The 25,325-nt window shown below is 40.2% G+C and overlaps 1 protein-coding gene across 13 annotated transcripts in view; it reads right to left on the minus strand.

Moving 5' to 3' along the window:
• Positions 1-25,325, minus strand: part of LOC119653720 (mucin-17) — a 238,151-nt gene that overhangs the window by 20,438 nt on the left and 192,388 nt on the right. For 4 of the 13 annotated variants that reach the window (XM_038058618.1, XM_038058617.1, XM_038058620.1 and 1 more), the window contains 3 exons: positions 21,785-22,724; positions 9,264-9,453; positions 8,936-9,104 (listed from right to left, as the gene is read on the minus strand). In XM_038058618.1, coding sequence (XP_037914546.1) covers positions 8,936-9,104; positions 9,264-9,453; positions 21,785-22,724 — 1,299 coding nt within the window. The remainder of the gene's footprint in view (positions 1-8,935; positions 9,105-9,263; positions 9,454-21,784; positions 22,725-25,325) is intronic. The other 9 variants (XM_038058625.1, XM_038058623.1, XM_038058621.1 and 6 more) reach the window with 6 other exon arrangements.

Here is a 25,325-nt window from a genome sequence, read left to right on the forward strand (position 1 = left end):
TTCATGCGGATTTATGGTAATCCTTTTTCAAAATAAGGGAAATTTCGTAATGCGTTTGTAAGCATTCAGTCTGTATGCATGCGTAGGAAACAATTTGATTTTTTTGCTGCAAATTTATAGAATTGTAAATTGCAATTTATTGAATAAATTTTAAGATTTTCTAGAAGACAACCGTTAGCTGGAATACTTATGTTCTGACCCAGATATGTCTATGCATTTTAATATCTGAAGAATTTAGTCCAAGGCTGAATTTTGAGAGAACCAATGCAGTTATAGGCATGTGTCGTATAGTACAGAAGTGGATTAGATAGGAAGGCCGATGCCTGTTGACTTACAAATTTTGCTCGGAGTGCTCAGTACATGGAGTTTAAATCCCACGAAGGACTATATTTTTTGTTGGAAGAATATTTTCCTGGGCGTATGGAAACTTCGGTTTTAACAACAAGGAATCAATAACAGCCCTCAACGAAGATTAATGAGATGCAGGCTTGGTCAGAAATAACTTCTAGAAATTAAGTTCTTTGCTCCAGCTCTACATACATGAAATAGTGCAGAACAGTAAAAGAAGAGAGCGATCTTCTCGGAAAGTCTTACAGAGAGTGCATGGCCGTATGGACCTAGAGCACCTGTTATAAACGATTTTCCATTAGGGTTTGACGCAAGCGATATTTGTTTTCAACAAGACAGTGAAACTTGCCAAACTACGATCAGAACAATGAATTTATTAGGCATAAAGTTCCGTGAGACATTAATTTCGAGAAATGGGGGATGGTTAATGACCAGCGATGAAAAACCAAATAATGAACGAAATATTACACTCAATAAGTTATGGTTTAATTTAACAACACACGCATATCTATTACCTCAAAACATTCCAAATACCTAAACTTTCAGCAATGAAATCTAGGAGCTAAAAATATCCAACTGGAGACTATATGCCATTGTGTCGCGACCAATTTTGCCAGGTTTGTTTTAGTGGGAACGATTTCTGTATAAATAGATGGTAATAAGATCCATTCATTCATTTGTATGGAATGATTTGCTTTAACGTCAGAATTACTATTTTGGCATCTATGATATAACTAAGACACTCAGCTTTCGACTGGTTTAGGACAGTTCGTATTCCTTTATAAAAAGTGCGGCATTGACGATATTGCATCAGAATATCCCACCGTCATTAAAACAGAACGGAATGCTATTCAATAGTTAACTAATAATCCTTCATGATGGAAAAACTCGCCAGAAACCGGAAGACCTTTGCTTTAGGCATCAAAGGTTTCGTGTATTTTTTATGTAAGAATATTTAGAAGTAGTTCATAGTTTGCAGTGTATATACATTTAATATTTCGGTCCATTCACTTCAATGTGATATTGACATTGTACATATGGTATCTTAAAATGCAGTAAAATTATCTAAAAAAAGGCAAGTTGATATATTATAACTTTCTTAGTAATAGAAGGATTTCCACTAAACTTCCCATTGGCACACTCCGCACCACTTGGTTGAGATGGATTCATTAAATAATATTTTTCTGCGAACAGTAAAAGGACTAGGATGTTTGGCTTGTTTCATAATTTACAGAGAATTTCTATTCTTTCTTCACCCTACTATGTTGTGGTCTGAGAAGAACATCGCTTGATGTTACTGTTATATTATTACTACTACTAGACAGGTACCGATGATTGGAACATAAGCTAACTAACTGTGTACAGGTAAAGTTGGATGTAACTTAGTGTTATAGCAGGGATTGTATACGAGATTGCCCAGCGTAGGTGACAAAAAATAGAAGATGATCGTTAGAAAGCAGGCATTAAGGGTGAAAATTGTAGTGGTACACGGAATTTTGGTCTGAAAACAGAACGATCACCAGTGAAAGAAAGTGGTTTATTTTGAGTGCAATGATTGTTTTGGAAAAAAAATAAAGACAGAGTTGTTGGGCGGGAGATATCTTCGGGAGACGTAAAGGAACAAAGGGTGACACTTTGAAAGACCAGAAATATAATGCCGGATTCATTGATAAAGGTCAGCAAAAGAACAGATAAAGCAATAGTAATTGAATCACAACAAAATGAGACAACTACCCCATGTTGGTATGGTAACTGAAAGGATGTGAGAGATAAATTCGCGGATTGAATCGAACTTGTTCTATCCACGTTTGAAGATAAGTTAGCCAGTATTCGAAATGCTTTCTACTATCTATATCCCTCGCAAGGTCACACATAATTGCTACCGAAAAAATAAATACATATACTATCGACAAACCAACACGAGACGGTGTAACTGCGATGGGTAATTTTGGTATCAACAAAAATTATTATTACTAAAGAAGCTTTAACTAATGCTCAACTGTGACACAACGAAATGTTTAAGGTCAAAAAAATATAAAGTCGATATATGTACAGTCGATATATTTTTGCTTTTTCTTCTCTTCTCTTAGTGCAACTTACTTCCAATTGTCTCTGGAACTACAGGTGTTGAAATGGAAGAATTTATTTGAGAAAATTCAAACCTCATTAAAAAATAAAACTAGGTAGCTTGCTCCTACTACAATATATTTTAATAGTTAGTAAATACGTATTTCGAAAGCTACTTACTTTCTTCCTTAGTACTTAAGCTTAAGTAAGTAGCTTAACTACTGAGGAAGAAAGTAAGTAGCTTTCGAAATACGTATTTACTAACTATTAGGTTGTTGCAAATGAAATGTCGGATTTTTCAATGAAGTGAAGTTAGTTATGATTTTAATGTTTAAAACTGCCGCAAGGTGACTCTGGTGGTATGGGATAATTGAGTATAAATAGTCGTTCGTTCGATCAAGGGGTCATTTCAGTTTCAATCGTCATTGAAGTTCCAAGTAAAACTCAAAGAAAAAAGCATGGAAGGGAGTCAAAAACGTCTACTTTTTCTATATGAATTTAAACTTGGTCACAACGCAGCGGAGGCAACCAGAAACATTTGCAGAGCATTTGGAGCTGACGCAGCAAACGAACGAACGACACAGCGGTGGTTCGAAAAATTCCGATCAGGCGACATGACCCTCCAAAGTGAACCTCGTGGACACCCAGGACCATCGATCAACAACGACGAGTTGCGTTTGATAGTGGAATCTGATCCCCGATCATCGATTCGTGACATTGCAGAGAAAATAGGCGTACACTATTCGACAGTATCTCGGCACTTACAACAGCTTGGAAAGGTGAAGAAGCTTGATAAGTGGGTTCCGCATGAACTCAACGAGCAAAACATGGCGCTGCGAATGGAAATATCCAGTTCTCTACTCAACCGCAACAGGAACAATCCCTTTTTGCGCAGAATAGTGACATGCGATGAAAAGTGGATATTGTACGACAACCGTCGCAGATCAGCGCAATGGCTAGATGCCGATCAGCCTCCAAAACACATGCCAAAACCGAGCCTTCACCCGAAGAAGGTAATGGTAACTGTTTGGTGGTCTGCATCTGGAATTATTCATTATTCGTTTTTGGAGCGTGGTGAAACAATTAATGCAGAGAAATATTGTGCCCAACTTGATGAAATGCACGAGAAATTACGTGTTCAGCTGCCTAGATTGGTCAACAGAGATGGAGTGATACTGCTCCATGATAACGCCCGACCTCATGTTTCCAGAATGACGGTCCAAAAATTAAATGAATTACGATATGAGACTCTTCCTCATCCACCATATTCACCCGACCTCTCGCCAACCGACTACCACTTTTTTAAGCATTTGGATCACTTTTTGGCGGGGAAACAATTCAGCAATGAAGTAGCTGTCAAAAGTGCCTTTGAAGAATTTCTTAGCTCTAGAAACCCAGACTTTTACGAAACTGGAATAAGTCTTATTTTGACTAATAAAATTAATTTTCATAAAAGTTATAGTTTTTTGAAATTTTACTCAAATATCCGACATTTCATTTGCAACAACCTAATATTAAAATATATTGTAGTAGGAGCAAGCTACCTAGTTTTATTTTTATTTAGAAGAACTACAAGCATCGGAACGATAACTATTTTCAAACCTCATTGGATTGCAAATTCACGCAGTATATATTTTTATGTTGTTGTTGTGGTTCTGAAGGCGACGACAATTTTATTGCAGACTATGTCATACGATGGATTCTATCACAGGGTGGCTTTGGTTCTCCGTACCTGGTTGTTTCCAGTTAAGCCATTAGGCAGAGCTGCCCTCACGTACTCGAGGAGGGCGATCAGACGCGAATTTGCAAGCATCTCATCTGAAGTGTCTTGTCATGAAACCAGAATGACCTTCTAAGAGCATATGCTCCAGGAGAATTTCTGGGAGATGGGTTCTCGGCTCGGTTATTTGCGGTTGGCCCCCTTATGGGAGTTTCATTATGGCTGATTATATCCACTTCGCAGGCAGAGTTCTTTGTGAACTAAGGCGTCGTGCACTTTAGTTACGCCAAAGGAGTTAGATATGTCTCGCATCCACTGATATGTATACTGAGCTTGCACTCAATATCAATCAGTAACGCTGTTCCAGTTACGGCGTGGATCTTATTGTGGTTCCAAATCAATTCGTCTCCGAAGAGGACCTAGAGATAATGCGTATGGTACACGGGAGGTACCCATATTAAATCCCAGGACTTCCATCCAAGAACACCTGACAAGTGGGTCGCTCTATAACTACATTGCACAGCACAATGAAGGAAGAATTCCAAGCTTCTGTGAAGTCTTGGGGGAGCTGAAGGACTGATTGGCCCGAACAAGTACGAAATGTGGATTCCGATTTCTACTTCTACGAAATGACAACGTACCAACACTGAGGACATAAGGTTCCTCAAGAAATTATGGGTAAGTGCTTACAATATACATTGAACGGCTCTAATATCATAAAAAGTCTGCCTCGATGCTTAGAAGCTTATAGTCCACGCTTTCTCCATTTACGCGCCCTACTAGCACTATATGTGCCGTATGTGTTAGCAGTAGAATCGCACAATTCCTCGTAAAAAACTATTGATAAGATTGTGGATCTCTCTGCAAAAAATGCTTTGGGAATGAGAAAAAAATTATACCATAGGTCATGTTTACACAATTTAGCTGTATACGAATGGGGTTGTTGCTTCTGTGACAGTTGGGAATGAGTGATGGGCGATAGGGGGGTCTTTCCACCATTCGCACGGACGAAATTATGCCAGGTTTTTGGAGAGAGTTCGCTGTACACTCATTTGCTAACTAGCAACTTCTCAACTGAGAAGATTGCTATTCAAAAAAAAAATTATATAAAAATATTAACCCCGCGCTAAAAATCGTCTTGGAGAAAAATGTCTGACGTCAATTAAAATTCACAGTAACAAGACGGGAAATCGGAAGCCCGACGCTGCAGGTTTGAAGAACTTTGTTTATTTTTTCGGTGAGTATATTTGAGTGCAGAACTACTCCAATTAGCCCGTAATGTATGTGCACTTAGCATGTCAGACTACTCACTTTAGTGTGATATTGATATTTAGTTGCAGTCAATTTACACGGTAAAGACAACTTTGAACTACTGTAACTATTTTTAGCAATAGTACGATTTTGATCAAACTTGGGGATAACATAATCTATATCACTGCAAACTCCCATATAACTCTTTGATGTATTATTATTAACTTAATTTGTGTTTTAGGCCGGGACACTCTATAGAGCCCGCTTTATGATTTCTTTTCAGATTTTTCGGCTGGATAGTTCCTGAGAATGGTTAAAGAAATCACCATTTTCGACGCCTTCCACTACCCGCCTTTCCAACAAGTGCCAAAACTATGTCTGGCATCGAAAAGTACTAACCAAGACCTTTCATTTGATGCCCAACATGACTACATCTGGTAAAAAAAATGTACACACCTAGATAATTCTAGAAGGTCTTAGAGGTTTTAGAGGATTTTGAGACGTAAGTTCCTGGTTGTATTATCTCCCTTTAATATTTGAACCACGACCTTGTACTATGACAGCCTTACTGCTCTAGCCACTAGGCCATCCAAACATCAAACGTTTGACATTAACCAACATATAGCCGAAAATCCAGTTTTCCCCGTTGTTGCTTTGATTTCCTTGAGTCGAGCGTCAATTTGAGATAGTTAATCGTTGACTTTGACTCTATAATAATCTCGTCGAGCATAATGCAGGGTTGAGGTTCTCTTTTAAGTCAAGATAACGTATTTGGTTTTTTTGCAATGCAAAGCTGACTGATCAGTCTTCCATCCACTTACCCTCCAAATCTATATATGATAAGTCTGCTTTGCGCCTATCCTACAGTGCGACCGGCAACCAGTGCTGTAACATCATCTGAATTGCCGCCCAGGTTTGACCACAGTGTTCCACCAATCCGGCGTTAGGGTGGACCTCTGTGATACCCCAATGTGATCTCCATTCGCTACTAGCAGAGCAGGGAACGATCTCTCTAATAATCTCTCAATATTTAAAAGAGCTACCTCGGTACATGGAAAAAAATTTTCTAGGGTGCCTACCATATGTACTTATCTTACGGAATTGAAAGTATTTCTGACATCAAGTATTATGAGAAGCATAATTCGCAAGATCGACGACTATCGCCTCAGTTCGATGAACTGCATTCATCGGCTCGATAACAGTGGAATATCCCTGCTCTAAAACCGAACTGCTTTGGGGGTAAGTCCTCAGTAATACGAATCGCTTCGGCAATTTTACTCCTGATGCACTTTCATCTGCTGATCAGCGCGAACCTCACCACCTTATAGCGGTAAGGAAAAAATCAAACAAGCAAGCAGTAGATTCGGTTGATGGTGGAACATCATGTAAATTGTAGGGATACTCTCAGGTCCTGGCACCTTCTTATCTTCCATAGAGATGCCTGCTTCTTGTAAGCTTGTTCATGGAGATAAGTGGAAATTGGAAAATTGTACATAGCCGATAATATATAAGATTTATGATATACATATCTTAGACAGTTAATTAAAAATATTGACTGTCACTCGATGGATCAGGGCTAGCGTCTATACATGCGGGGTATGGCAATTATGCGTAAGGAGGAAGGAAAACGCAAGTGGTCTATTTTTGTACGAATTTGGGTGCTAGCCCAGAACAGGGAGACCGTGGACCAGACACAGAGGAAGAGACCTTTCCATTTCGTTCTGTCCGCCATAAAATGAATAGCGGACTCCGGAGCTCAAATCCTTAAATGAAAGCTTAGATCTGCTTCTGCTCGCATAAATATAATGCATACTCATGTTGTGCTATGAATTATATATAAGGGGGCAAAGAACACATAGTAACAAAAGGCATAATATGCCCAGGGCAGAATTGACGCAGCGTCGGTTGAGTTACATCTGCCCTGGACGAAACCGCAATTCGTCTATTTTTGGAAGCATCACAGGTGATGGAAGACCTAAAACCTGTCCAAATAGCGCTTGGTGTCTTTTTCTGCGGAATATTTATTCATGAAGATCATATCTTCCGAGATTTCGAAAACCTCTGTCCACGAAATGCAGCTTTTAATTTAGGAAACAAAAGAAATCAGTTAGGGCTAGATAAGACGGAGCAGGCAAGAAGGAGGGCCAAACAATTCGAATTATAATTTATATAATTTCACCTTGGGCATCGCTGCGGTGTGAAATGGTATAGGATTTTTTTTTGTTTTTTGATTTTCAAAGAGAGTGTTGTGTGTTTCAATTTTATTATCATTGCCTTGGTTTAACCATTTTTTCTTTAAATGTGGTCATATTCCTGCAATCTCTGTTAAACAGTAATATATAGGATGCTATAACGATTTTCCCATTTTCACAATAATTTAGTAAGCCAACTCCATGGCTACTGTAGAAAAAAAGGGTCAGACGGAGATACTTTGGGACTTCTTTGCAGTCTACTGGTTTGACTTCCGCTTCATTTCTGGAGTATATTGCCTTAACTCACATTTGTTGCGTCTAACAGATTGAAAATGTTCATCTCAACTCGATTTTTGTCAAACACAGTACTCTACATGCGGTAAAATTCCTCTCAACACGTGGTAAACATATTCTTTGAACATATTTATAGCCTCTACAATTTCCCTAACCTTAATTCGACAGTCGTCTGGCATCATTTGATGAATTTGTCAATTGTTAGTTTTCGATCGTTCCGAACGTCCGAAATCATCAAAATGACTGAAATTCAGAGGACTCGCAAATACATTCCCCAAATTTCGGTAACGAGTCCTGTCATCTTGATTGAGTTGAGTTCAAAAAATGTTCAGACAGCCTACCTATTTATATATGGAAACTTTCATGCGAAAGTATCGCTGATAACCGTGTTAATTGTCTACACACTTTATCTCCTAGATCCAAATTAGATTGATGCGCCATCGATAAAGTTTACACGGGGAAAATCAATGGAAGAAAGATGTCAAAACCAATTAGTAGTCCAGGCCTGTGTTTGGTATAGGTCGTGAAAAAACTATGGATGAGTCCTATCCTTTTCACTGAAGTTTTGCTTGAAAAAAGGTTGATGCTATTTCGAACTCCTGTTCGAAAGATCTAATGAACAAAAATCTCCTACTGACTTTTCGAAATATATATTCCTTCTTCTTGGTTTCACTATAAATATGAATTGTCGTAATGAAGTATTGAAGGATCCCTTGGTCGGTTTTATCGGAATCGAATCATTCCGTGCTCATACCATATCGTTCCCACATACGCACTTCAGTAAGGGACTTGGCTCGAGACAATTCTAGCCCTAATCATACAGGATATTTTGGATTGCCTGGTGCATATCTATGTTCGCGCAGCCTGGTTGTTGGAGTCATAAAGTGCGATTCTGTTTCCCGGCAGCTTCACGTTTGAAGACTATTCTTTTCGCCTCAGGTAGTGATTTGTGATCGGACGAAGTGGATTGTTCATATTTAGATTCCAAATCTCAGAAGGCTAATTAACTTTTGAAATTCGTTCTAGAATAAAATAATTAAATTGTGTATTCTACTGAACTCACCTCTTTCTCCTTGCATCATTTCACTATCTGATGGTACACTAGAGAAATCGAAATCATGCCTGGCGGATAATTCTCGCTTTAGATTCAATATCCTCTTCTGATAATTGATTTTTTCCTTGGCTAATTGTTCCACTTGTTGTTCCAGTTCTCGTCCCTTTTTCTTCAAGCTCTACAATGAGTTGAGACAATGAAAAATCAAAAATGAATCCACATTAATGTTAGCAATGAATCTAAAGTTATGAAATCGCTTCTAAGTTAAATTATGGGAGAGCAAAATGCTTTGGAAAAGTTTATATGAAGATTTTTCGAAAATAAAACTTCAACTGACCATTACATGACGGTAGGCAGCTCCGAGAATTGCTAGATTCGATGTCTTCTTCCGTTCCTCATCGTGTAGTTGTAATTGGACCTTGAGCTGTTCGAAGCATTCCTTCAGATGCGCTCGACGATGTTTCTCCAGCTTGTTGTGTACCTCACGGGTGCCTGCTCTAAGAATGCATGGGCTACGTTGTTTACCACTATTACAAAATTGTTTATAATATATACAAACAAATTTTCTTAGCTTAACTATTACTTAAATCTAAAATATTCTAGGGTTCGTTTGTTCTTGTCTACTTGGTCTTGAGGTATATTCAAGGGCGAAGAGATAAAGTGTGCAATCAGATTTCAATTTATAAGCGTGACGAAAAATGAGAACCATAACCCTTTGAGCTATAATTTGTTCTCAAAATTTACTTCCCCTTTTGCCTTTTTTCACGCAAACAGTTTTCACTGTCCAAAATCTTAATTAAGCACAATAATTAAAACCGGAAATGCGGGGGAAGATGGAGAGGAGTTGCTAGGTTCAAGCTAAGTAATCAGCGTCCTAAAGTTATTTGAGCATAACTGTCACTTGCTCCGTCAAAGTGGCTTTCTCAGAAGGACCCTTTTCGATTAACCTCCCAAGAAAACGTAACATCTAATCCTGTTTAATGATTCCACCCGTAATCCAGTCTTGTTCTAGATTTTATCTTTTCTACGAATCGGTTACTTCAATTTTTCTAATCTCACCTAAGAAACTGGCAGGTAGAAGATATCGCAATGACATCTTTATTTCCTAATAAATCTAATTGGCAAAGGTCAATCCAATTATAATTCCAATCATCTGATATTTCTACTTTCCCCAAATTATTACACAATAATGGGCATACAATCAATGCGTCACGAGTGGTGGATTTTATTCTCATCGAACTGAAGATCTCCCCACATTTTCCTTGCACTCAATCAGATATTTTCGTATGTGGGCGTCCGTTTTCCTTACAATACGTTCATGAAGACATAAATTTACATAAGTGGAAAAATAGGAGAGTATCTAAACAACACACGTGACTCAAAATCTTATTAACGTGTTTCCTTGTTCGTTGCTATTTGAAAATCTTCAAATTTTCAAGAGGAATTCTGTTGGGGAAAATATAAAAGTTTAGATATTTTTATCCTTTTTGCATGAGAAAACGATTTATAACCCTCGTGAATGAATGTTGTCCGGAGGAAATAGTCAAGATATAAATTCTTAGCCACGGTTTCGACAGTAGTTCTGGGTCAATCCGTTTAAGGCTGAATGTGGCAATGAAGTGAAATAAGAAGTTGCAGCATGTGCGTAAGGATTGTATGGGACGAAAACGTGATTTAGAACAGAGACTGGATACAATAAGCCACATGGGATTTTCTTTCTTTCACGAGTAGTGAAAAATGATCCCTCCCAATTTGTAGAAGCGAAATCAACACAAAACATTGAATTGTAATGGAGGCCTTCCGAATATCGTAGTCTTAATTGACACAAGTTTCATTTTGATTGGTCGAAAATATTAAATTACTTCCCTTCCTGGAATTGTGAAATAATAACGCGTTCACCATTCTATTATTTCCACTTTACAGAACTTAAGGATTCAAGTATTCATAGGTAAAAAAGTCAGGTCCCAAGCAATTATTTTGAAGACATTTCGCATTTGTATCCAACTTAAACCTGGCGCCTTACATTTTCTCAAATTATTTTCGCCCGGATTGTCCCGAAGAACAGTGGAAGGAGTATAATTATTTCATTTTGCAGTATGTAGGCTGTACAGGATTGGTGTGAACAGCCACGCTTGAGACAACCTGCTTGATTCAAACTGTGTCCTTGTATTTATTTCTTTTCCTTTTATCGTAGGCTTATTATTATTAAGGATCCAATTGTAAGGATAACAAGCAGTGAAGAATAATTTCAAATAAAAGCAATAAATAGGCAAAAAATGAGTGTTCCATACCCCACAAAGCCGATAATAAGAGACATTGTAAGGAAAAGCCATTATTTGAGCCAAAAATCTGTTCATACGAGTCTTTTCTGAATTGTAAAATAACCTTATTTCAGACTTTTGTTCCTTGCCTCTAGACTTCGATATAATTACCTATTATAAATATTATGCGCACTTCGGTAATTAGGGAAAATGTCAGTGGTTATGCCAACGGTCACAAGTGCGTCCAAACGACTTTTCTACCAAATTAAGCCCCACTCCCAAGTCGACAGCCAGAAAGTTTTGATTTGATGGTCGATATAATGCTTCGCGTTTTCGGCCCTTACATTGTATCGATAATTTGAAGAAGATACTTTTCAAGATTTCATTGAAACGCAACGGTAAAGTAATTTTACTATGGCCAAGAAAGTGTAGAAAATCAAATTTATGATAGTCTGTCAAGATCAAATCCCACAGATGATAACATCAATGGTGTTCGAAAGCTTATGGAAGGCAATCGTCAAATAACTCTTCACGCAATCGCTAGATAATGCGTATCAGTATCGGGAGTGCTCATAACATTGTTTGAACACCCTTTGTAGAAACGGAGCTGTCTTTACTTGCACTCTTTATTTATTTATTTATTCGTATTCATTTAAAGACAGGCTGTTTACGGACCATAAGTTACTCGTTCGCTTTGAAACAGGAGCCCTACAAAGCGTTCCTTTGTAAACTTCGGTACCTTAGCTTTGTAAACCAGTTCACTTCCGACATTCAACACGTACCCGGAAAGCTAACATATTTTCTGTCGCTTTGTCTCATGTCACAGATCAAGATTTCCGCCACCGTCGATTTTTCGATAATTGCCGAGAAGCAGAAGGACGACGTAGTTCTTCAGAGCCTCGGGAACAACTCTAAATACACATTTAGGAAGTTTCCTATCTTCGGCTCAACGTCCAGTATATACTGCGAGACCTCGGAAAGAGATGGGTGTCTTCCCTCGTACACCAAGCGTCTCCACACAATTCATCTCGATTTAGTTGGTCCTTAGTGAGACTCGCACGATTTCAGGTATTGCCCCAACTCATGGTGCACGGAGTGGTCTTAGGCGATACCTCTGAAAGACATTTTTGCGCAAACTTGCGCTGGGGTCCTCTGTCGAGAGTGAATTCTACGCTTCGGTGTGCCAGCAGTTATACCGGCCAGGGAATGTAATTCGAATTCTCCTTTTTTTCGCAGTTTGGCAAACTTCTAGGCTTCAAATGCCATCGGACAACCGAGTACCACCAGCACTCCGATGGGATGCTTGAAACATGGCGCAGGACCATGAAGGCCGCTATAATGGCTCAAGACTACGCTTCTTGACCGCAAGTCCTGCCACTCGTTCGCTTTGGCCTCCGGAGAGTCCATCACGGAGAATTTGTCCCGGAGAGAATTTAAGACTCCCTAGCATCCTGTACTCGACATTAGGTCTAATCACCTTAACATAACCAGTTTTCGGCGTCTGCTCAAGGACGCGACACCTAAAGCCACCACCATTTGCCAATCACGAGGAAAAAATGTCCCGCATGCCCAGGAGTCTCCATTAGGACAAACGCCTCCCGTAAGCCGCTGCAAGCACCTTGCGAGTTTCTGAAGCGAAGACAACACGACTTAAACTTCAAAACACTTATTTCGTGCAGAAACGAAGCTATCTTCACTTGCACTCCTTTATCTCTCTCTGACGTCTCTTTGAGTCATGGCCAACGTGTTCACAATTGCGTGCCTTCGTCTCGAAAGTCGTCCGCTAGTGCTTATTTACCGCTCGATGAGTTCCGCAGTTCCCGAGAGAAAATCAAAAACTGGATTAAATAAAACCTTATTAAAATCGATTCAATGTCTGTCTGCCTGTCTGTCACAGCCGATTTACTCGGAAATAACTGAAGCAATTGTTATCAAATTTGGTGAGAAGGTATTGTCTGCCCCTTTACATATAATAAGTGGCATCATTTTGTATTGAGTTTGAATAAGGTTAATGATAAGATGAACATAAAATCTTTATACACGAAGTGGCCAGCTTCCGCTATTCCGAATTGTTTCTTTGTATATACAGAAGTTCTGTTTATTGAATTCCTTCATGATCGAAATGCAATGAATGTGACTTACTGTTACCCGCTGTTAAGTCAACGAAAGTCGCTTTCCAAACCAAAGGCAGAGGCATCAAAGAAATCATCCCTCTCCAAAATAACCTCTACCAACGCTTATGAAAATGAGAAATAAAAAAGCATTGTATTAACCCAAATGCGTCCATTTGGAAAAAAATAACGAATGAATAATTCGTGCAAACACTCAATCTGCAGGAGTTATCTAGTCAGTGCAAATAAAAGAGAGAATCCTTATATACCACTGGAAAAAAGGGATCTACTAGCATAGTCTAACCTGAAGTTCTTCCATTGGAACATCCGGGAAATAAACACGTGAAGGAATCGCAAAAATACTCCAGATTTATCGATAGGAAACTCATGGTTCACGCAAGTTGCGTCTGCACACGCGACCCTGTCAACTTGTCAGCTTTGTGTCAAATATCAGATGACTATGCTTCCTCACTGAATGAGAAATTTTCAAAGATTTACAAATCGATCGCTCACCTAGAATATACGCCATAAGAAGCCGAATATCCCATGAGTGACTTACACAGCACGTGGGTTGCCGACTACTTCCATCCAATAGCTACTAACAGCGAAATCTGACAGCTGGAAGTGGAAGCCTCCGGACTCCATCGGTAGTGCCACTTCCTCAAAATGACAACTTGGATATCGACAAATTGTTTAGTGAGGCATGGCATATTTTGTTATAAGTACGGAAAACTGAACGTCCTGAACCCGCAATGCCATCAACACTCAGATCAGAGAAGCATCATGAATTTAACTCTACTAGTTACTAATCATTGAGGGATCAATACATTTTTGAATCACAATAACTATAGTCATACACTGACCTGATACTATTTTGATCAAAAACTGGGTCGGCGCATAGGCCAGTTATCCGTGAGGTCACATCATCAGAAGGCAGCAGGCAGAAATTGCAATGGATAGATCACATTTTAAGGGGGGCGACAAATCCATTACTGGCTAAGCCATGTAGCCAACTCTCTCAAGATTGCCGACGACTGGGGCGTCCAAGGAGCACTTAGCGCAGACTTTAAGCACCTTTCAACGGACCATGTACGATGGTGCCTAGGCGTGGTTAACGCGCTATGCTCCACCAAGAGGTGAATGGCAGCCATGTATATAATTATGTAAAATCATACTAGCTCATCCCGGTTTCATTAATTATATTTTTATAAGAAATCGATTTACCAGGTCGATGGTGTTGCATCGTTTGAAAAAGTTCGAATCTGTAACATTGCTATAAAATAGATACAATAAACTAAGTCAAAAAACCGATAATCAATGATTCCGAGCAAAGACGTTATATGGCATGACCGCTCTTCTGAATTAGTTTCTAAAACTCCATTGAACAAGGTAACTCGAGCCGATGGGCTTGAGAGAATTGTGACATCAATTCAGAAGGAAGCCCCAAAGCCGGCATAAAACAAAGAGCTCAATCAGATGAGAGGGTGGTCTGCCAATGCAAGTTATTTAAATTGTTCAGTAAGAACAACCGGGAATAACTCTCATATATTTTTGCATAAATAATATTCAATTAACTAGGCTTTCAAGGTTTTACCATGCTGGCATCATACTATAATGATCCTAAAACTACTAAAGGATCGCATAACGAACTTCTGAATTCTTCTGCTTAACTATTCTTGATACGTCAATACAAATGTACTCAATTCCAATTGCCCTTTCTTCGAAAATGGGAGTAAGGCACCCTTAATGATTACAAATATCAAAACTTTCGTCATAAATTTTACTCTCCTTAATTTCGTTTGACATTCCAAGAATACGCAACGTTATATTTCAAGAAATTGGAAAAAAAGTCGTATTTTCCGTCGCTTTTCCTGTTTACTGAATTATAAAAATCCCTTTGAATGGTTATTCCTTAGAAATGTTACCTCCCTGGAGATTTTCCTGGAATGTTTTCCTTTTATCTATTGCAGGACCAAATACTTCTTCGAAATCCTGGGAATATTCTGGTGATATTTCAAAGTATCACATTTCAAAAACGTATATGGTGAACCGAAAGTGATTTTCAAAAGCAGGGAAATTGCATTGCTTCCAATTTTTGAATAATTGTTGAATTATTCAGGTATAATGGATGTTTCTGTTAATTATGTAGAGTTTTTTTCCACAAATTCGAGCGTTTGTTAGCTTAATAAGCAAAGTATCGGCCTTTCTTAGTTTGCGATTAAGGAATATATCCTAACCCAAAAGAACTGTACACTTTTTGGAGGTAACCATTTATCAAGTTGAGCTTTCTCTTCTTCGTAGGAATGAAGTTTTTTTTCTGGAAGTCTGTGCTACATTGATCGAAATAAGTAGCAGTTCGAAGGGGCTCAACTCCAATGAATATGGCGGATAAGGTACGGCTCTCATTTAATGTTTTTTTTTTAAATATGTTTCAATACGTGAGGGAGCATTGCCATGAAGAAAAACTTACTGGACGCCATCCGATATGTTGAGAGTGCTGGAAGTAACGTAACCTAGCCTATCCTGTTATATTTAGTTTCTGTTCAGCAGGTGTATTAGTTAACGATGAAAACTATTGAAATGTTAATCGGCCTTTCTAAATACGTGTAGGATATGATGTACCCTTAGGACTAAATCGCAGTGTCATGGAATTTCTTCTTGATAAGGTAGAAAAAAAAGAAAATAATTTTTATTAGCGGACTAAGGTATTTTCTTTGGAAGCGCAAAGAATTGAACCCGATTTGTAGCGTTGAGCCATGAGAAGAACAAGCAGTAAATCAGTACTGAAGCCGAGCTTGTGATGGGAGAACTTAACCAACGCAAACATTGAACTAAGAGTGAAGTTTTCTAACCTAATCTAATCAACTACAGATAACGAATTCTGAAGATCAAGATCTGCCACTTTATTGATATTACTTAGAAAAAAGGAAGTATATTCGCATTCACAAGCAATGGCACTAGTGCACAGCTATCGAGCGAATACATCTTATACTGAGTTGGCAAAGCTATGAAATATTGGAACAAATTCTTCCTTTTATTTTCGACCATTCAAATGATACAAATTCAGATGATATTAGTTTACAACATTGTGGGAGCAGGTTGATCTTCTTTTGATCCGGTCCGACATCAAGTGGACGCGGACTTAGGATCCCCCAATCCTTAAACAAAAAAATCTAGCCCTGGCCAAGTTTTGGTCTAAATATGGCGGATTTACGATCAATACAATTCGAACTCACGTTGTGTTTTGCGAGTTATAAAAAGGAGCGTTTATTATCTGGAAGCCGTCTCGATCACGCTGCTCCCAGGGCAGAGGTGAGATAGCGTCTCTTGAGTTGCCTCTGCCCTAGACGAAACTGTTAGCCGTCTTCGTCTTTTACTTTTTGCAGTTAAAGACTTCAGTTTTCTTTTCTTTCCTTTTTTTCCACAGATTGAAAAGAATTTATGTGAGCTTGATTTTTCAGATTTGACATGACCTGTCATGAGTAATACATCTTCATTTCAACTCAGTTAAAAAAACCTTCGTCGCGATGGAAGATGATAAGCCAGAAGCCCATGGTTACGAACGGATAATACCAAAATAATGGAGAAAGATTTGGTTTCTCCTCCTGTCAAACGATCTCTGGAATTGGTACTTTGAGGAAGCAGATGTCTTAATATATATAGTGAAGTATTACATTAAAATTAATGAAGTAAAGCGATACTTTTGAAATTGTTAAATTGCACAGGACAACAATTAGGTTTATCTCATATTAAAGTAATAAAACTCGAACCACAGTCAAGCTGGGATAGAAATTTCGGAACGAGGAAAGCGAACTCTTGGTCGACAACAGAAAGAATTAGTCAAACAATACCTTGTTTACTCGATTGTCCATAACAAGGCCTCCTCATAGTTCATTATTTAGTGATGTTATTACTTCTTATCTTAAATTTTGCTCAGTTTCAATACCGTTAGCCTTTTTCTCTTTAAGGTACTCGACAGACCAAATCAGCTCATGGCCTCGAGGACAGTTTACCTCCGGCCCAATTGGTTCACGTGACGTTTATTGCGATTTCAGAGGGGTCTCTCTCGTCCATCACCTCATCATCACTCCATAACCTCAGATTGTGCATTTGTTTCAATGCCAAGTTCAAAATTTTCAGTGAGCTTATTTTAAACTTTGATAATTAAATCCTGTCAATTGATGTAGAAAATTATAGAGACATTGTCCACTCCATCGCACACAGAAAACTTGTAAACTTGGTTACCGAATTCGTGCTACCACCAAAGTTCATAGCACATTGTCATGTGCTATTTGCATTCATATGCAGGCTGGCCAATTGTTCGATTTGTGCTTTAAAAGCGCTAAACAATGTCTTGAAGACTTTGGAGGGCAGGGAACCTGATTGTTTCCCAATAAAGAAACTATAAGACCACTTATTAAAGGACCTTTTACTCTTTTACTGCACCTGATCTATATAGTGAACTAACATTCCAAGTCCAATTTCACTACCGATATCACTGTCTGTTTAGAGTTTCTCATTTATGACCCAGAAAATTTACCTGTACCTTCCTATGGTGTTTGAGGTGTCGATGAGGAAGACGGGGCAGCAACCCTGTGGACCAAACCAAAACCAAGAAGAACCTCCATAGTGGTGGCACTGGAAAACGTTGTATTCACTTTGGTTTGCTGGCCGTGATGCAGTAGGCGAATACTCCAAAGGCCTATTAGGACGATCAGATCCGAGTCTGCACGGGGACTCATGTGAAGTGGCAATAGGTCATGAAATCTTACCAGAGACATGCTGGTACCATGGGATAGCTCCTGAATTCACATATTTCAGGAGAACTCCTCTCGTATAAGCGTTCAACTCGAATATAGTGGTTGGACTCCTAGTGGAAGTTTCATGGGGGTCGTGGTTATATTAAAGCGAACAGAGAGCTTCGGACCTCGGAGTGGTGTTCCGTCTCAACACGGGTGCTGTACTACTTATTTCGGTAGGGATTTAGGTAGATCTCGCATCCATCAGTATGAATAAACTGAGTCATACACTCAGTATAGACTGATACCGTTGTGCTTGTCTCAATGAGGCTCTCTGAAGACTGTGGGGTTAAGTCTACGAAATAGGTACTCACGTAAAACCATAGAGACGTAACTGTATCGTCATACACCTGTAACTTTCGTTGAAAATCGACAATAGCTAGCGGATGCGTGACAGAATTGCCGATGTTGTTTGCATCATCGATAAACAACCTTTGGTATCGTCTTATAACCTACAATACAATTTGACTACAGACCCACCCACGAATAAAATAATTGCTTCACAAATAACAAGTCTATCATAAAGGCACAAGCATAGAGACAAACAGAAACATCACTGGCGAAAATGATGCGAATTCGAAGTACAAAATCAGTATGGCAGCATTCAACCGGTTTGTTTGCCATGCCATCAAATAGATATTAGCAATGGGTTATAAAAATTTCCCTGTTACCCTCATGGTTCTGAGTGTTGGCCGACTATAAAAAATAATGAACCGTGTCTTGTGGTAATTGAGACGAAGATGTTCGATTGGATAAGTGGCGTGACACGCTTTGATCACATCTGAAATGAAGATATCCGCAATCGACATGGAATTGGACCGGTCATGGAAAATTGCAAGAGACGCGGTCACGTGATTCGCGCTAACGAAAATTCACTCGCCAAGATTGATCTGAACGTCGAAGTCGATAGTAAACGACCAAAAGGCCGGCCAAAAAAAAAAATTGTTTAATCTACAATGTATACATCACTATTTCGCACAATACAATTTTATCTTTCTGGTAATCTAATCGCTTGTAAAAATGCGGGCAATTTTCACACTAATAAAAGTTTTTCGGCGACCCCAATGAATGATAACTAGACAGTGCAATGTCGAAGAAATACGATGGAAGAGGGAAAAAATCCCAGCCAGCCTGTTTATGAGGAGTCTGCAAACTTGTATAAGGTCTGCTTGACACATTTTGCCGATTTTGATGTTTAATTGGTCAAACTGCAAGTAGAACTTCTTGTCTGTCTGATAGTAGCTTATAAAATATTATTCCCTCCCCAATCATTCTCTATGTTGAGCATAGACTTCTTCGAACATTGAAGTGAATGGTGCACTTCGCCTACTCCATGACATTTTACGGCTGTCTTACCAATTTATAACTTGCTACGACCCTCCGAACTATGACTTTCCGATCGGAAATAATTAAAGCCATTTATTTGGTTGACATCCGCGATAATTCACCTCCCAGAAGGAGGGGTATCTTTAATATTTATTTTTCCTGAACGAAATTTAGCCAACTATTTCTGGCACTTGCATTCACTCCGTTTAGGGAAAATATCCCAGTTTGGGCATTGCTGCTTTCGTGAAAATAAGATGGGTGCTATTCTCCCCTTCGTGGAGTATAGCGCGTCAACCACAATTACGCGCCATCGTTCGTGGTTACCTAAAACGCCCTTCAGCTCCCTACGACTTCACGAAACAACCGCACAAGTCCTCCACTGTTCGGCACCAAATGCCTTTAAGGCCTTTGGATTCCATTGCAGGACGTAGCCAGCAATGTAATTGTTTCCCCTCTTTAATGTGTGACCTATCCACTGTCACTTCCGCCTTTCGATCACAGTGCGTATGAGTGCAATCGCTGTGCGCCGACCGAAATAGTATCAGGCCAGCGATGATATGACGCAGACAGGAACGTTCACGAAAAATTGGAGCTTTTGAGTAACAGTGGAGTCAACTCTACTTGCTTCTCTTTCCAAATCCAAAGCGATTTGGCCAAGGTCCATGGCCCGGTGAGAGAGCAAACAGATGCCGTTAGCGTAGTTGAAGTGTTTGAGAAAAGACCGTCTTAGCCCATTGAATTCCTCCACGTTGTTCGGATAAGGCAGATGGGGAACACCATCGACAAAAAGAAGAAATAATATCGGTGGCAGGACGCACCGCTGGTGAGCTTCGCTTTGGACCTCAAAATCTCCCAAAATCCTCGGTTCAGCACGTGATATTTTGCGCCATCATTTGTCGCTCTGATAATGGCTATTGGTTTCTCTGGACTTCCTCCTCCCCTGCATAGAGCTCTAGAAACACTCCCTGTTCACGCTATCGAAAGCTTTTTCAAAATCGATGAAGAGCAGGCGCAGCGAAGATGTGAAACTTCCACACTGTTCCAAAATTATCTGTAAAGTGTTGCTGTGTTCAATGAAGGAAGATCCGGAGCGGAAATCAGCTTGCTCTCCGTCGATCTAGCTTTCGAGATGTTCTCTGAATCGTGCCAGGATTATTTTAGGCATTATCTTTACGACACATTCAAAACGGATGCGTTTTTTTGGAATCCTAACGACCATCCCCTTCTTTCACTCTAGGAAAGGTCTCAGATACCCAAGATTTCGTACGAATAGAAAAGCGGCAGATCTGCAGTAACTACAGATGCAGCGATAAATAACTCTGCGGGGAGACTGTTCACTCCGTCGGCTTTACTTCGTTTGAGTGCTTGAGGAAACAGTCCGCATCTGCATGCTGCGGTGACTAGACATTTCATCCACAAAAGAAGAAGGATCACAAGATATGATACGGTTAAGAACCGTGGTGAAGTGTTCTTTCTACCTTTTTAGTTGCTCGTTATCGTGGATGAGAAGTCGACCGTTGCTATCCTTCACAGGAGTATCGAAAGAAGATAGAAGGAAACAGTTTTGTGAAAATAAGGAAGCCTAAAATACAATTTATTTCCCCCTATAATGTATCTTTATTTTGATTGAGATAACTAATATCACTAAAGATACAACGAAATGTCACTTGGAAAAGTGCGTATGAATTCTTGAATGCCATTTACTGAGAAATCCTTATGTGATTTTCGAGCAACTCAATACAGATTGGTAGTACGTACACCTTACATCAGCACAAATGAAAATCTGCCTTTTCTTTATAATTTAATAATGAATGAGGATATAGTTCACGAGCCGCTAAGGCCTTTAGGATACCCTCAAATCTGCTATGGGTACTCCTAACCAAATTAAATAAATATACAAAACGTTTGTGAATCTTTAAAGGCAGGGGTTAAGAAGATTAAGTAGGAAAATGTTATTTTAATATTCAATTTTTCGATTTCTATTATAAGTTCCTACTAGGTTAAGCTATTCTATATCCTTGAAATTCATCGTCATGCTGGCTAAGTGATGATATCCTGAACTTGAAATCAAATAAAAATATCTAATCTATTTACCCATCTATCTGACAACTAGAGCCCTGTATTGACTTTCAAATTTCATCTGCTTCCTTGCCATTAGCAATCCAGCTGGAGCTGTCTACCGAGAACCCTTTCCGCTAACAAGTACTGTAGCCATTGGGACCACGAGAGCCTCGAGTGCTGAGCCGGAGCTCCTCCACCTCCTCGAGCTCAATCGTAAACAGACCAGATAAACTTACCCCCGCTACTAACTTACAACAATTCTAGAACAAAACACGCAAATAAATCATTAAAATCACTTACCCACTACTGTTCGTGCTGGTCGTCCGTCTTCGTCCTGTTGTTGCTGCCGCCTGTCCTGGCAATTGATGCTCATTTGCTCCGTTCCCATTCAAATTGCCAAGTCCTGCGACCGTCGCCGGCGTCAGGGACGACGTTGATGAATTGCTTATGTTTAAATTTGAAGATGACGACGATACGCCGACACTGGAATTTGCACTACTGCCACTTAGATAACCGCTCGATGATAAATTAAGGCTAGACTGAGATGAATCCTCTGTTCCCGAATTCGCAAGGACATTTCCACCGCCTCCGCCGTTGGCCACAATCCTGCTGTGCAGAAGCGACGTGGCCGCCACCGCGGTTGCTCCTTCCGCTGCGGTCGCGGCCGTTCCAGCTGCTACCACGGTTGATAGTCCCATTGGTGTCTGGTGGGTGGCCCCCGTTACAGGCGCTAAGGAGACTGCGCCACTTCCCACGTTAGCTGTAAAGTTCGTTGAAGAAAGTGATGAGCTTCGTGTTCGCGTTATTTCTACTAATTTTCTACTAGACGTTGGTGGTGGCGTTAACGGGGTGATTTTCTTTATTTTGGATGGTGGTGTGTATGGAAGTGGGGATCGGGACGATGGGGTTACTAGTAGTCTACTCGATCCCGGGGGATACGCAGCGTTCAACGCTGACGGCGGTGACGACGTCGGCTGCAGAGATGGCAGCACCTGATCTGCAGGCCTGCATTTGCTGCCGATCTCGGTTTTGTTGTTAGCGTTGTTGATTTTATTGTTGCAATGATGCAAAAATGGATCACAATTTTCAGCTTTGCTATTACTATTGACTTGATCACTGAGCTGAGTGCTGGTCACAGCGCCTGACGCAGTGCCGTTTTCATTCTTGGCCGAGATCAATAGATAGGAGGAAGGTGGTTGTGACGCAAGTGGATGCTCACCATTTCTACATGGCTCTTCTGCTTTTCGTGCGAGATGAAAAGAAAAAAGAGAAAATTGTCTCTCAGAAATGTTGAAAAACGCATAATGTTTGTTGTTGCAATGAGCGCAAATTTATTTATACAGCACATTAACAATGATGGATGGACCGGTGTCTAGATAAGCGAGAATGGAGGAGGACAAAACAGTTTGGAAATGTGTTACAAGAGGTGATAGTATGGGAACACCCCAATCGGTATTTATGGTGATATAATAAAAAATTATGGCCAAATTTTGGAAATGAGATCATAATTGTTGTCACAGAGTCAGATGGGCGGCCGGCCGCACATTCCACACCATCTTAATCCACCGCCGCCAAGGCGACCGCTCCGCTTCTTATAACAAGTTTCAACAAAGTAGACAAAAGGTTTATTTCCATATTCTCGGAAAGTTAATCACATTATACTCGTCGCGTTCGCAATGCATCACCGTTGGCCGTCTCAGTTTATACGAATGGAAATGCATTCAATTAAGATACTTTTACACAACCGCACAATTCCAAACATGTTATATGAGACACGTCAAGGACAGTGCGATGGACTTTAGGGCCGGCAGCTAGGCTTTCCGCCCCCTCGGCAGCCCCGTCATATAAACAATGCGTCCCCCTACACATAATCGCTCTTACACAAAACACCCACATTTCTTGGAGCTGACGTGTATAGTAAATTATTTTTATCGGCGGTATCGACGTAACATGAGCAATATTGCGCTAGGGCCCTGCTGCACCACCATACGCGAAACGTGTGCTTGTGGCCGCACAGGTAGCATGCAATTCACGCGGAAACCCATGGGGCGACTTGAACTCAATCCAATGTAATTTTATAGAGAAAAAATAAATAAGTGGAAGCATAGGAGCTGGCGAAGAAGACAGCAGCTCCCGCTATAAAAAGACAAAGGTGGTGTGCGCTGCTCTGAATCTTAGCGAAAACTCGCTGAATTCGTGAATATTGTGTTTGCGGGTGTAGGCACCGGCGCAGTACATGTGTGGTGAAATGGTCTTAACGCCATTAGGTCCAACGGACGATCTACTCCGTATACCAGCTAAAGCAGGTTACATAACCACTAGAGCCACTTGCGACTGTTGCTACTTTGTTGCCATTTCTCAGCCACTTTGCGCCTTATGAAAATAACAACGTTCGCTGAAAAATCTACGTCTCTATCTCGGCGGCAAAAAATCTGCCGTCTTGCTATGTCTCCAATAAAACGAAAAAGTGACAATAAAAAATGGAGTAAGGTGGGATAAAAGAGGAATGTATACATATGCGAAGCGCAGCAATGGAGAACATGTCGTTTGGGCGTGCGGCCAATATATTCAGTCGTCCGGACTGTGGGGAGCACGACTAGAAAAAAATGTATACACTCATTCCACCGACAATAATTCTATCTCGAATAAATTATGATAGAGATGGAGGAAGAACGATAGGCCATTTCGAAAAGTTCATAATAGAATAATGTGGACGGGTGACGGAAGGGGCGGACAGCTGGGCCGCTTCACGTGTATGGGATGTGCAATACGGTTTGGATTATCAATCATCAAACTGTTATCAAGAACGCTTATACAACCTGCAAAAAATACATTTGGCGATAGTGGCAGTAAACCTTAGGTTTTCTATGCATGGAGAGTGGGCGATGCGATGAAAATTGAGACAAAGGGACCTTGTAGATCGAATGGATCCTCTAATTTTTATCGGAATCGTTTCTAGGCAATTTCGTCATATATATTTACAAACGCTGCTTTTAGAATGGAGGCATCTCCAAAGGACGACGCACAGAAATTCTTGAATTAAATACTTTCCAATAGAAGTGATATCATTTTGAAATGACGTGACACCCATATTTTTACTTGTTTCGAGTGGATGGGGCGGAGGGCGGCCCCCTCTCAACTCTGGTTCTGGTTCGTTGGTGCTCGACTAATGGTTTAGCGCTAAACGTCAAAGTGTCACTCTATTTGCTACTCCCGAAAAGCCTCACCCACTTCTTTCTCCTACTCTCTTAACGGGCATTCTTTATCCTGCTTAAATTCCACTCAAGGCACCCATTGCCTCGAAGCCATCAATCGAGCAGCAAAATTGTCAGGCTTTCTATTTCGCTCCTCCTCTGATTTTGACTCTATCCAACCCTCCATAGCTCCCTTCAATTCCCTCGTAAGGAATACCCTCGAGTACTGCTCCGTGATCTGGTCACCCTCCCGTAACTGTGATTGTCTTGCCCTTGGAAATGTGCAACGTAAATTCACCCGTTCCCTCTTCCTTAAGAAAAGCTTCCCTTGTGTGGACTACCCCTCCCGCCTCCGCTTTCTGAACCTTCCCTTCCTACAACAGTGCAGATCCTATCTGGATCTATGCCCATTTTTTAAACTTTCCTTGGGTCTGGTGGACTGCTCTGCCGCTGACATCACCTGCCGTCCTGCGTCTTATAACACACGTAGCGCAGACATTTTCAACGTGCCTTTCGCAGAGCTTGAAGTCTACTTTCATTCTCCGATTCCTAGGCTTTGCCGAAATTACAACGCAGAATAGCTTGGTCCTTTTAACTTCTCTACTTTAAGTAGTTTTAAACGTAGGATAGGATTTTTGCTTTCCCCT

Source organism: Hermetia illucens, chromosome 4, assembly GCF_905115235.1.
Source record: "Hermetia illucens chromosome 4, iHerIll2.2.curated.20191125, whole genome shotgun sequence".
Lineage (NCBI taxonomy): Eukaryota > Metazoa > Arthropoda > Insecta > Diptera > Stratiomyidae > Hermetia > Hermetia illucens.